The sequence below is a fragment of the Morus notabilis genome, unplaced genomic scaffold, assembly GCF_000414095.1.
Source record: "Morus notabilis unplaced genomic scaffold, ASM41409v2 Scaffold1280, whole genome shotgun sequence".
In the NCBI taxonomy this organism is placed as follows: Eukaryota; Viridiplantae; Streptophyta; class Magnoliopsida; order Rosales; family Moraceae; genus Morus; species Morus notabilis.
This window is the reverse complement of record NW_010367241.1, coordinates 81,405-94,829: the sequence shown is the minus strand read 5'-3', so window position 1 is coordinate 94,829 and position 13,425 is coordinate 81,405. Positions and strand designations below refer to the sequence as shown.

The window sequence follows — 13,425 nt, the reverse complement described above, 5'->3', positions numbered from 1 at the left end:
CCTCTTAATATTGTGGATATGCTCTGTTGTTCACTAATATGAGAGTGACGAGAGCTTTGGTTTGATTTCATTTTGGTCAAGAAGAGAGGTATGTTCTTGCCGTGGGGTGATGGTGATAAAGGAAAGGAAAGAACGGGCCTGGGAAAAGAAAAAGTTAAAAAGTAGAAGGAAAAGAAAGAAGAAGGAAACAAGAAAAAAGAAAAGACTCTTATACTAAAAACAAAAAAAAAATGTTTAATTTATGTATTTAAAATTATGATTCAAAATCATTCTCGTTTTATGTGTATTTTTTTAAAAAAAATACTGTAACAAATTACAAATTATGATTCAAAATTAAAGACGAATATAGAAAATAAATATCCCTAAAGGATTGGGAAGAGTAGTTTATCCTTCTCACTCCTCTCCCATCCCATCGATCAAAATTGGAGAGAGAGAGACAAGTAGAAGAGAGCCTTGTCCTCTTCTTTCTAATTCCTTTGAAATTGTTGGTAAAGTTAACGTTTTGATGCTTTATGGAGCATGTCATTTGCTGACCACCCTTTTACACTTTTTTTTTTTTTTTTGATAATTCACCTTTTTCTTTTTGAATGAGTGAAGCAACCCACAACTTGGTTAAAAAAAAAAAAAAAAGGTTTTGCTGAACGCTGGTTCAAAATAACTTTTTGATTGAAAGGCCTATTAGAAACTTGAAAAAAAAAATGTAGAAATTCCAAATTTTCAGTACAATATAAGGTCACTAACATTCACTACAGGTGAACATGCAATTTGTTTTTTCTATTTCTCTATCAATTGGACTAAACCTTTAGGCTTTAGATACATTGCAGTATTTGGTGCAAAATATTATAAAAGACAATAATTCTAAGCCATTTTTAAATTTGTGAATCCTTCACCAATTAAAAACCATTCAAAACTAAATGAATATCTCTAAAATCAAACCAAAGAGCTCAACTGTTTTTTTTTTTTTAAAGGCATTTTCAAATACCCTTTTAAAAGGACAGTCTCAAAGATAATTTTCTTCATCAAATTAAGGTATTGTATCACCATGATAATACATCAACAATGTCCAATTCCTCGTGGAATACCACAAAACAGAAACACACAAATTACAAGTATAGTAATATATATATATATATATATATATGTCCAAACCCACACAATTAACCCATTACATAACCATTACATAAAGCCTATACTTTTCTTAATTTAGTTATACCAAGCTATAACAACGAACATGGGTAATTTTCATTGAAATAATGAAAACCCACCAAGGGAATACATAGTACACCCAAAAAAATGCCAAAAAAAAAAAGCATAAACAATCTGACTAACCCATTTCCGGTCAGCCCATTTGACGATGATAATGATGATGATCAGGTGGTGAAGTAGAAGACTGGGTGGAGCATGAGATGGAGGATCTTGATGCAGGCACAGGAGAAGGACAGGAACACCACACCGTAGACGATCCTTAGAGCCATGGATCACAGATCCAGAGCAAAATGGTTAGGGAGAGAGAGAGAGAGAGAGAGAGAGAGAGAGAGAGAGAGAGAGAGAGTGGTGTTATGCAATGGATTGGATTTGAAATGGGCAAAAACGTGGATAAGGCTTGTTCTTTGATTTGTTAAAATTTTGAAGATCTTATTTTTTTTTTCTTTTTTGTTTTTGCCACATGTGTCAATAAAGTAAGCGTTTGACTAGCCACGTGGGAAAGTTGATGTTGGAATGTTACGTGTGGGGGCTTGGTTTACTGCACCTGTCTGGTTATGTTACTTATTTGGTAAGCTAGATGTGAATCATCTGCCCATTCTGCATGAACAATATTTATGGTCAGTTTAGTTCGCTGATTTAAATTTTTAATTTGAATTTAGATGTAATTTTTTGTGAGATAATTTTATTGTAATAAAAAAGTTAGATGTGACTGTTTCTGAGAGCTTTTTACTGTAACAAAACTCGAATTCTAAACTCGAATCAATAAAATAAACGGAACCTTAAAAATTTGTCAAAATTTTCTAGTTGTTTATTGGGAAATTATCATAAAAACCTCTTTCATGTAACATTATTTTATTCTCAATATAAATTATAATTTATTTGCGTATTCAAATATCGATTCAAATGACAATTTCAATCACTACAACTCAAATTAAATCTTACAATCCAAACGATGAACTAAATGAGACCCATGTGCTAAAGTAGTGCAATGAGAGCGGGGATTCTTTAACTAGGAGAGATATCACATTATAGATTTTAGGAAAAAGTAAACAGTCTTAGGCCTCGTTCGTTTCGCTTATTCGAGTTTAGAATTTGAGTTAAGATGTGATTTTATGTGAGAACTTTTTACTGTAGCAAAAAAGTTAGATGTGACTATTTGTAAGAGCTTTTTACTGTAACAAAACTCAAATTTAAAACTTGAATCAGCGAAACGAACGAAGCCTTAATATGTTGATGTCCCAAGTGAGAAGAGATATTGGGAAAGAAAATGTCATCCTTTTCAATGAGCTGAAGTTCATTATAGTGCATACGTATTTCAACGGGGAAAAGAAAGTGTTCATTTGGCTATCCAATAAAACTGATAATCATTTTTAATAATGGTTTTATGCATCATGTGTACACAAAAGGGTCCATAGCTCAGTGGTAGAGCATTTGACTGCAGATCAAGAGGTCACCGGTTCGAACCCGGTTGGGCCCTTTAAACAATAATTTTATTTTAAACAAATAGAGTGTATGAGCCTTATTTTTACCCATTACATAAATATCTTTTTGTTAGTATTATTTAATTAAAAAGATTATGAAGGGTAAAAAATTTTGACTTATGTACTTTTATGGGGTATGTGTCCTTTTGTTTTTGCCCCAAAAACGGGTTATTTTTGCTATGGAATTAAAGTCTTATGAGTAAATAGATAATTTATCTTTGAGAGTGTATGAGCTTGATTTTTATCTTTTATTCTTGATAAATATCTTTTTGTTAGTATTATTTAATTAAAAAGATTATGAAAGGTAAAAAATCTTGACCTATGTATTTTTAAAGGGTATTTGTCGTTTTGTTTTTGTCCCCAAAAGGGGTGATTTTTGCTATGGAAAAGTCTTATGGGGTAGGGAAAATCTGGAATTCTATGCATTTTGAGCAATTGAATATTTGAATGGTTTTTCTAGAAGTAAAGCCAAATGATCAGTATTTGAGAAATTAGTGGACACTTGGTTCGTGAATTCAAAATCATGATTCAAAATCATTCTCGATTTACGTGTATTTTTTATGAGAGAAAATAATGTAGCGAACCACGAACCATGATTCGAAATTAGTGGACACTTGGTTCGTGAATTCAAAATCATGATTCAAAATCATTCTCGATTTACGTGTATTTTTTATGAGAGAAAATAATGTAGCGAACCACGAACCATGATTCGAATCAATGTACGAATCCACCAACCAAACAAGAGATATCTAAAACATGAAACGACAGCAATAACTTAAAAACGACCTGACAAGTATTAAACGATAACAAAAGGGGACAAATGATGGAAAGTAAACCGAGAAGAAACTAGTGAACACTAAACAACAATTAGTTGTAAAAGCTCCAAGATTTACCGTTTGATTTCTTCATTTTTTTTCAGGTGAAAAGATGCCACCAATTCGAGTGTTCTCTAATATAATCTTGGGTTGAATTTGAATCCTATGTTTTGGCAGTATTACAGAGAATGTATTATGTAGCCTTTGGCAAGTAAAAATTTATAAAATTGAGAATAATGCTTAATTTCTAAAGGTAGAATTAGAACTCATATTGTTTCAAGCATTATAAATAATGGATAAAAAAAAATGGATTCAAGGACATTGATCATGTAATTAGCCGCAAAGGGACAAGGAGAAAAAAAAAAGATTGGAAATTCTGATGTTGCTATATAAAAGTAATTATTCATGGATCATGATGGCAAACTGCCTTCATGTGACCAATAAAATGTTTTGTCAAAAACTTGAAATTAGAGATGACAAAGTCGCATCTGCATATTTATTTTAAATGAACAAAAATTATAGCAGCATTAGCAGCATTAGAATCTTGATCGAGATTAAGACAACAAATTCATTAATCCTTGCCTTGGGGTAATTCCACCCATGTCTTATGAACATGAATCCAAGTAAAACCACTGTTACCCTGAAACGCAAAAACATTTTATCTCAGAAAATTGAAAGGCAATAATTACTTGATTCAACTCTTGTATTTCCTTATTCCCGTCCCCTTTCACGTCCCTCCAATCAAGTCATGCTAAGTCAATTAAAATATCATGCCACATCAATTAAAATTTTGTACAACTTAAAAAATATTATAGTTGCTGTGACATTATATTATCAGAGGATATGAAAGGGAACACAAAAGAGGTGACACGTGAGCCAAATCCTAAATAACTATGGCATTAAATTAATCCACAACAGTTTCATATATCTCACCTTTGACCTTAAAATAGCACTTATCACACAATTGTTTCTCTCTTCACCTACAGAAAGTTCAGAATTCCAATAGAATGGTATAGAGGGTTAGTTAGGCATGCACAGATTTCATTTGATTTGAGCAGCAAATACCACCAAAGTGTGAGACAATGTAAGAGAAATCTTGAACAGAGAATTCCAATTAAACTCAGAAGACTTGCTATCACAATATAGTTGACTAATATGAATTGTATCCTTTCCGCCCTTCCAATCCAGTGGACAGCAACTTTAGGTGTTTATAACTTTTTCTTTAAAAGGGGGTTCGCATTCGTTCAGACACACAGTGGCAAAATGGAGGTTCGAATCTTAGATCATACCATTCCCTTCCCTTATAATTGATTAAATATGCGTGTTCTTTAATAACCCCAAAAAAAAACCCATAGAGCAAAGATTTCATTAGTTCTCTTTCAAATGCGGTCTTTCAAATGTGGCCACAAATGCCAGAAATAACCAAAATCAAGTATTTTATGGCACCATGTTCAATTAAATGGATAAAAACGATGTTATAGGTGCGTTTGGAATTAGTTCCAAAATGTTTTTGTTTTTTATATGAAAATGAAAACAAAAACGTTTTTATTTTTATTTTAGAATCATTTCTGAAAATGCGTTTGGTAGTTTTATTTTGAGATTGTTTTTAGTTTAAAAAAAAACTAAAATTGTGTTTGATGGTTTAATTTTTAAAAACATGTAATAATATTTAAATTAATAATATATTAAATAAGAAGAATGGGGGGCGGGGGGCAGTCGGAGAAGATGATGGCGGGCCAGTCGGAGAGGAGCGTAGACGGTGGGCTTTCGCCGGATGTCCCAGGCCTGCGTCTTCTTCGGCCGAGTCTTCGCGCCGGCAATCGACGGGGCTGACTTCCACGAGAGAGAAAATGAAGGGAGAAAATGAAAATGGAAAATGAAAAACGGATTTAATCCGTTTTCAGAATTTCACAAAACGACAAAAACGGTTTTGTTTTTGTTTTTTAAAAAAACTTACGCCAAACGCGTTTTCAATTTTTTACTTCGAAAAACGTGAAAACTGGGATTGAAAACGGAAACAAACAGGGCCTATAAGTTTTTACTTTCTTTTTTCCTTTTTTTTTTTCCCCCAGAAAGAAGTCATTGGGCGCTAACGGAAATGCAATAATATGCACTGAAGAATAATATGTGAGCAAGAGAGAGAGATACGAAGGTCTTACCATATGATTCCCACTTATTGAACTTCACTAGCCATGTGTCTGAACTGATTTGTGAAGCAAATACTCTATCCACCCACACACGAAACCGTTTTCCCTGTTGATCTCCATGGTAGTTTCTCAATCCACTTACGGAGTCAGAAAAAGATTGTTCAAAACCATTAGGGTACACCATGACACCAGATGGATCCTATCCCCAAGGAAAGCACAACCGAAGTTTAATAACTACATGATAAAGTATGTTGAAGAACATGCCTGAATGTGAAGAAAAATTCAGAGAAAAGCTTAAACAAAATGAAAATTTTGACAAGGTATTATGCGGTTATTTAAAAAAAAAAAACCAAATAAAACACTGAGAAAGGAAGATTTGCACGTACAAAATCTGCTTCCAGACTTTTGATATATGCTTCTGAATTATCGAATTCTGCACGCCTCCATCTCTCAAGGAACAGGTAAAATTTAACTACTTCATAGCCAGGACTAACACTTTCAGGCTTAGAGTCTAAAAGGTCTGCAACGTCTCTAGGAGATAAATTTGGACCAAGATGAAAATGACCGATGGCTTCAATGATTCCAGCAGCACACCTCTTTGTTGCATGAATAATCTTAGGGTTGTCTTTAGCATTTTCAGCATGCCACTGCAATAATTCTTCTTGGGCATTGCTAACCTGCATGAGGAACTAATGTTTAAAAGAACAGAATTCACGAAGAAAAGTTTTGTTTGCCAAAAAGATGGCAGGCTAGAATTATCTAAGGGAACAAGGCAAAGAGATAAACTGGTAAAGTACTACCAACCATGACTCCATGTACATCTGGGATACTAAAGAGCTCAGCATCGTTTCCAGAGTCGCCACAAACAAGCGTGTTAAGGGGCAACTTTCCTTCGGTTTTAAATTTCTTGTGCAAATAGGCAAGAGCTTGCCCTTTGCCAGCACCTTGAGGTAATATATCCAAATCGATTCCTCCACTGTAGATTATTTTAACATCCAACTGGCAAAATTGGAAGCAACAATTCAAATATAAGATAACATAAAGATGAACAACATGATCTGCTATCTATGAGTGCAATTAAGAAAGAAAATTAATTTCAACAAAGATGGCCCGGGTTTAAGCGTTAAAACTAAATCTTACCCTGCGTTTCTCCAAAACCTCTGAGAGAGCCTTCGTCACAGCCTGAGCTTTATCTTTCTCAACAAAAAAGCTAACCTTGTGTGGTCGTTGCTCCGTTTCTGGCTGCATTCAGCATAAAGTTCAACCACTCAGAAATATCAAAATCACTTCAATTTCCTACTAAAACGTTTCAGGTGAGAATTCAACATATTAGACAGTCATAGACAGCGATCAACTTGTTTTCTACTGTTAAAAACATCATGTGTATACCTGAGGAGTAAGTTGAGAGAATTTCCCCGTTTCCTCTGTGACTATGTTCCTATCCCATTTCTGATTTAAAACTTCAATCCAACCATCATCCAGGACCATTGAGTCACCATAGGTTATCTCAGTGCCCACAGACATTATAGTTATATCAGGTGTTAACATGGGCTTCTCTTTCCTCAACTGTTTGTACAGCGTTTTTGACCTTCCGGTTGAAAAAACTAGCAGAGAATCATGACGATAATTCGCTTCCCACAAGGCATTAAACCTAAGCAGAGAAAGGTTCTCAGGATCATGATGATCCACCTGCAAGGAAGTCATTGTTCACTTCAACCAGAACACAAGGATAATAAAACTAAGACCATAGTGAGTCAAACAATTACACGACCTACCATTGTATGATCAAGATCCGAAACTATCATGAGACGGGCAGGAGCGCTAAGCCGAGCCATGATTGTCCGATTACAAACTGGAACCTGTAAATAAGTTAATGATAACTAATATTATGAGAACACCCAAACTCCAAACAGAAGACAAGCACCCAAACAAACAACACCGCAAATCATACCCCAACAAACCATAAACCAAAACTAGGAGATCAAGCAATGCATATGAAAAAATCAATGAAAGCACCGTACAAAAGCCATAATCTAACCAAAATAAATTACATATGTCAGAAAGAAATTCAGAGAAAATATAAAAATGAAAACAGACATCATTCTTATCACAAATAAGAAAAGATTCTGCAATATTTGAAGACAGCAAGGAAAATTTTAAATGTCGAAACAAATTGTGGCGAGATCATGTGGGAAGCAAAATAACAGAGTAGATTAATTCAAATTGAAAAGAAAGAAACCGAAACTGAATAAAAATGGTTTCTTGACTGACCTGTGTCTAACCTAGAATTTCGTTAGAGCAATAAACAGGAGAGAAAGAGAAATCGCCGCGGACAATTAGATACGGGATCAAACACCGGCAAGGGTGTGTGGTTTCTTTAATGATCAAATCTCATGAAATTTGAAAGAAATTAAAAACAATGATGATGATTTGTTTGAATACAACTGAGGGCATGTTTGGCAAATATATTTAAACTCACGATACTGATACTGCTATAGTGTTTTTCTTATTTCTCACTAACGGTTCTCTCACAAAGTTTACGCAAATAAATGAGAATCACTGACTTGAACGCGTGGTTTCGTGAAATATTATGATAATTGATTGATCCTATTTTCTTACCCTCCGCTGAAGATAAATCTTAATCTTGATTGCAAGCCAGGATGAACAAAGCAAACCGCCTCAAGATTCTCCCTGACGCCGATCAGAATCGCATCGAAGATCGCTCGCAGCGCTGAGATTCCGGGGAAATTCTCGCTCCTCTGAACTCCGCTGTGCAAATACACCACCGAGAATGGCTTCTTCCCCAACCTCGGAAAGATATTCTCCTCTAAAAACTTCCTCAGAACGTCCACGCTCACCCAAAAAAAAAAAGGTGCTTGGTTGTGAACGAATGAAGTTTAGAAAAGTTTCAATTGAGTGAGGTTATATATATATATATATATATATATATATAAACATCCAAACAGTTTGGAAAAGTTCCTAAATCATATCTCAATTACCAAAATTTCCAGTTCACTTCTCCCATTTTCTGAGCAGCCAAACAGTTGTTAACACATTAAAAAACAAACACATAAACGCAGAAACACCAAACAACGCAACAAAATAGTGCCGAGTACTAGAATCAGCGGAACTGAAAAATCCCAGAATTTAAAACCCAGAAAGAATTCCAATCAAACGTCGAAATGACAAAAAAAAAAAAAACTCAGTTCCGGAAAATCAGAGTGAAAATCGCATGCCCAAGTAAGCTAATTAAAGATGCGATTAATTTACCTGAAAAGCGCTAGGCGAAGAAGCTAAATCCCAGGATATGAGGATAAAGAGGTAGTGATGAGTATCGATTTAAAGGGAAGACAAGAATAATAATGAAATGAAATTTGATCCAAATTCGTTGGCGCGCCTTCTGTGGGAAGAGCAAAGAATGGCAAGTTATTTTAGATGGTTTGTTTGCACACATGTCATGTTTTTGTAGGTCTCACGTGCGAAGATGGAGAACAAAATGTTAAAAGTTAAACCGCATCTGGGGTCCACTATCACGATGATGGGTATATTGTCGTCCACTTCTAAGGTAGAGAAAATTAGGCACAATGTTCTTGAAAATAAGAATATATATCAAATCAAGACAATACAAACACCAATATCGATTCATGCAATTTCAAACTATAGTAAAAATCATGATCCTAACAAATAACTTATTCGATCAGTAAACTCGAATTAAACACTTAAAAAGATAATAAACATACATTGAGTTATCTGAAAGGATAAAAAAGAATGTCTTCTCTCTCGCTAGGGTTTTCTTTTTCCCTTCTCATCCCTACGTCGTCTCTGCTGTAGATTTTAAAGGGTTGGAGTCCAACACCACCTTGGGCGGTACTCCAAACTCCTGGCCCCGTAGGAGGGTGCCTAAATGTAGCGGATTTGACTTTTCTCAGTGAAATTCTGACAGTGTCTTGTTTGGAGGGAGATATAGGTTTTGGGGAGGCTTTTTCCAACGAGCTTTTGAAAGCTGAAGTTTTATGCAACCGTCTGTTGACGAGTATGAAGCTACCGTGAACGAGTCTTCTTAATATCAGGCTCCTTTAGAAGGGGCTTGTATGCAGCTCAACAATCAAAGACGGTGGAGGGGGTGGAGTGGTTGCGGTCATTCTTGTGGCTTGGAGGCAGATGAGAGCTTCAGTGCCGTATCGGTGCTTCAATTCTCCTTTACTTAGGGCGACGGATGAAAACGGTGGCTCGACCCCTTTTCGATATCTTCTCATATTGTTTGGATTGTTGTGACTCCCTCACTCTTTCTTGGTGGCAGCCGATTGTCTCTTGGAAATTCGAACAGTGTATTTTGGGTGTTTCTTTGTTTTAATTTTTAATTTTGTGTTTGGTGTGTAATAAAGGCGTTGTTGTCGCTATTTCTTAAGTATTGATCATTGTTGTGTGTTCGGCTTTATTTTGTAATAGCATAAGTGGTTTCCTCATCTTCCGGCTTTAATTGTGTATCCCGCTTGGTTAAGTCTTTTATCGATAGTGTGGGTCTTTGGGTATGTCGTGTTGCTTTTGTCCCCTCCATATGGGAGTTGGTATTTTGTCCCTCTAAAATTCAAAAGTTTATTTTGGTGAGAGGGGCTTTTCAATTTGAGCCTTAGAAGTGCTCGCTCATAGTGTGCTGATGTTATCTCCCGTTTTCAGGCCTCAGGTGTACATAACATTCCTCTAATATGTCATTAACATTGCGTCGTATTGTTTGTTTCTTTGTTTAAATGAAAAATTGTTTTAAAAAAAATAGACATCTACTGAATTTTATATTCGGAGAATAATGTAAATAGCAAATTTATAGTTTTAAATAAAGACCATATTTTAAAATTGTTTGAAGCATATTGCAGTAACTTAAAAATTTATGTGGTAAAAAAATTTTTATCAGTCTTAAAGAAAATAATTTATGTGGTAAAATTTTTTTACTAGTCATGAATAAAAAAAATTATGGAGTTAATTTTCTTTATACTGCTATTTATTTTAAATATTTTAAAATATGTTATTTAGTTAATTTACTTTCATAAAAATGTTTTTTACTACAATTTTTGTTGACTGCCAAATAAGTATACCAATAATCGAACAAAGAAGGCATGTTCTAATCACATTCCTCTACTTTCTTTTCTGGAATGAAATTCTTATTCTTCTCATTAAAGATTCATCAAACTTTATTCCTAATTACGGAGTTAGTTAAATATTGATCATACTTTGTTTATTGTTTTGTTATCCCATCCATGCATTCAAAGATATGCATATTATGGAAATATATATACCACTTGTTACTTATAAACTATGAGAGACAAAAATATAAATTATTAATTTTACAAATAATCCCTAAATTTTACTATCAATCTTACTTTAGTTTTTTTATTTTTATTTTTAAAACGTCTCAAACTTAATTTTGATCTATCAATTTGTTTTAAATGTAATCATTTTCATCCGTTAGATGTTAAAAATAGAACAAAAATATGAATTACTTTTTAGTTAGTTAAGTGTTGTTTTGTAATTTTTGTCATAATCACATGCATATTTTGTGTTCTATCAGCTAAATGCTATTTTTTGTCAACATCATACCATCTCCAATATTAATATTAATGTCAATTGTATATTTAACATCAAAAAATACAAATGGTATGTTATTTTTATTTTTATTCTAATGCATAACGCTATTTGAAATGCTAAATTTACATTCTTTCATAATTGTTAAGTTTTGAAAGTTGTAAAACTAAACTTTTATTTTTAAAATAATTAAAAAACATAAAAGTTTTAATGATTACATGAATTAACAGACATTTCAACGAATAGCAATCAAATGCTAAATTTCTCATATGTTATACTTTGTGAGAAATTTGGCACAACAAATAACATTACATTGGAGAGTGTTTTTTACATTCAAATGTTAAATTTGCAATTGACATATCAATTATATCATTGCATTAGAGATGCTCTTATGTGGGGATTAAATTTAAAAAGTTTTAAAAATTAAAGATTAAAGTGAGATTAATAATAAAATTTAAAGACTATTTATGAGATTAATTCAAATATAAAATAAAATAAATTCCAACAAAATCACTTGTGCTTTGATCCTTCAAGACACAACTTCATGTCATGTGTAAACTCACTAGTGATTATTCCTTATGAATCAATAACCAATCGGAAATCCCATATTGGATTTTGTGTGTTATTCGTTACTTTTATTAGGTAAAAAAAGAAAAAGAAAAGCCGTTGAGGTGAGTTTCATATTGACAGAACGAGGTGCATTTGTGTTATTTAAATGCTCATAAATTTCCATTTAATCAGCAATTATTTGAATATGGTCACTTGGGTGAGGTACGCATATGAATCACAGCGTTACTTTCTCACGAAGGCTCTTGCAATATTATATATCATTTAGATGGACAATCATTATAAGTTTATAACATTACTCCTTTCTTAAGGGGTTTTTTTTTTTTTTTTTTTTTTAACAATAACGCTACTATATTTATTTAGGAGTACATATTAACCTTACGGTATTAAATTTGTTAGTCCCTAAACTTTAAGTATATTGACAATGTGATCTTTAAATTTTAATTTTAGTATATTTAGTCTCTAAATTTTTATTTTTTGACAGTTTTAATTTCTAACAGTAAAATTGATGAAGATTTCTGAAATTTAACATAGATAATCACATAATAATAGAAAATTTTAATAAATAATTACAGTATGTGCAAAATATTATATTCCTCCTGAACCGTCAAAATCACTAATAATCCGCTAAAAGATACACATATGTAATTTTTATTTTTAAAATTCTTTTTATTTATGTTAATTTTTATTGGTCATAATAGAGGTTTTACACTTATAAAATACACTCCGTCATATTTTTTTGAGTTTGTAGTAATCTTTAAATGGTGAACTTTTAAACATTTGTTATTTTTGAATTATATCGTAAATTTGAACCTATTTTTGTTTTTATGGATTAACAGTTTTATATTTTTTGTGAATTATTGAAAACTTTTTTTGCTTTAAGCTGAAATTGCCCAAAGCAAACCGTCTAAACCATTTATGAGTGATTTAGTTTAATTTAATTTTTATCCAAATATCAAACCGTCCGAACCAAACTACTTATAAATGATTTAGTTTAACTTGATTTTTATCAAAAATATCAAACCACTTTAACCGCTTAAATTATAAAAAAAAAAGATTTTTAGCACGATTGTCCCTGAATTTATCGTGGTTTAGCAACTCGGTTTGGTACTTAGATTCGTTCCCTGATTCGAATAATGGTTCATGATTCGCTACAGTATTTTCTTTCACAAAAAATACACATAAATCGAAAATAATTCTAATCACATGATTTGAATCTATGAACCAAACGCCACATCAATTTTGACAATCAACACCCCGAACCTATACAAATTGTTGTAATTTTACCTCATTTTATATATTTTTTTCAAAATTTTTTTATTAGATTTAAGGGTTTAAATGTTGAGAAATTTAAAAATTTGTGTTACATTTAAATTAAAACATTAGAATTTTTTGTTAAACATTTTTTTTATACTAATTTAACAAAATCATCATTAAAATGTAGTATAATATAACAATTTTACAAATTAAGTGAGCAATTTGTCAAAATAAAAAATTTATGAAACAAATTACTAAAATCATGCAAATTTAAAAATTTTTAGATGTGAGAGTTTTTAACTGTATTAAAAAAAATTAAATGTGATATTTTTTGAGAGCTTTTAACTGTAAAAATTTAAAATTAAATACTTACAT

The 13,425-nt window shown here is 32.5% G+C and overlaps 1 protein-coding gene and 1 non-coding gene across 2 annotated transcripts; one reads left to right on the top strand and one right to left on the bottom strand.

The window, feature by feature from the left end:
- Nucleotides 1–2,611: 2,611 nt before the first annotated feature.
- On the top strand, nucleotides 2,612–2,683 carry TRNAC-GCA. Its single transcript has one exon. It is a non-coding gene; the product is annotated as a tRNA-Cys (tRNA).
- A 1,186-nt stretch (nucleotides 2,684–3,869) lies between these two features.
- LOC21389873 (probable sucrose-phosphatase 2) lies at nucleotides 3,870–9,056 on the bottom strand. The gene is made up of 9 exons (XM_024174829.1): nucleotides 8,920–9,056; nucleotides 7,425–7,508; nucleotides 7,039–7,338; nucleotides 6,790–6,891; nucleotides 6,454–6,648; nucleotides 6,036–6,326; nucleotides 5,662–5,848; nucleotides 4,436–4,482; nucleotides 3,870–4,142 (listed from the first exon to the last, which is right to left on the bottom strand). Exons 2-9 carry the CDS (start codon nucleotides 7,482–7,484, stop codon nucleotides 4,074–4,076), a joined length of 1,251 nt encoding a protein of 416 aa, XP_024030597.1. The 5' UTR covers nucleotides 7,485–7,508; nucleotides 8,920–9,056; the 3' UTR covers nucleotides 3,870–4,073.
- Nucleotides 9,057–13,425: the final 4,369 nt, after the last annotated feature.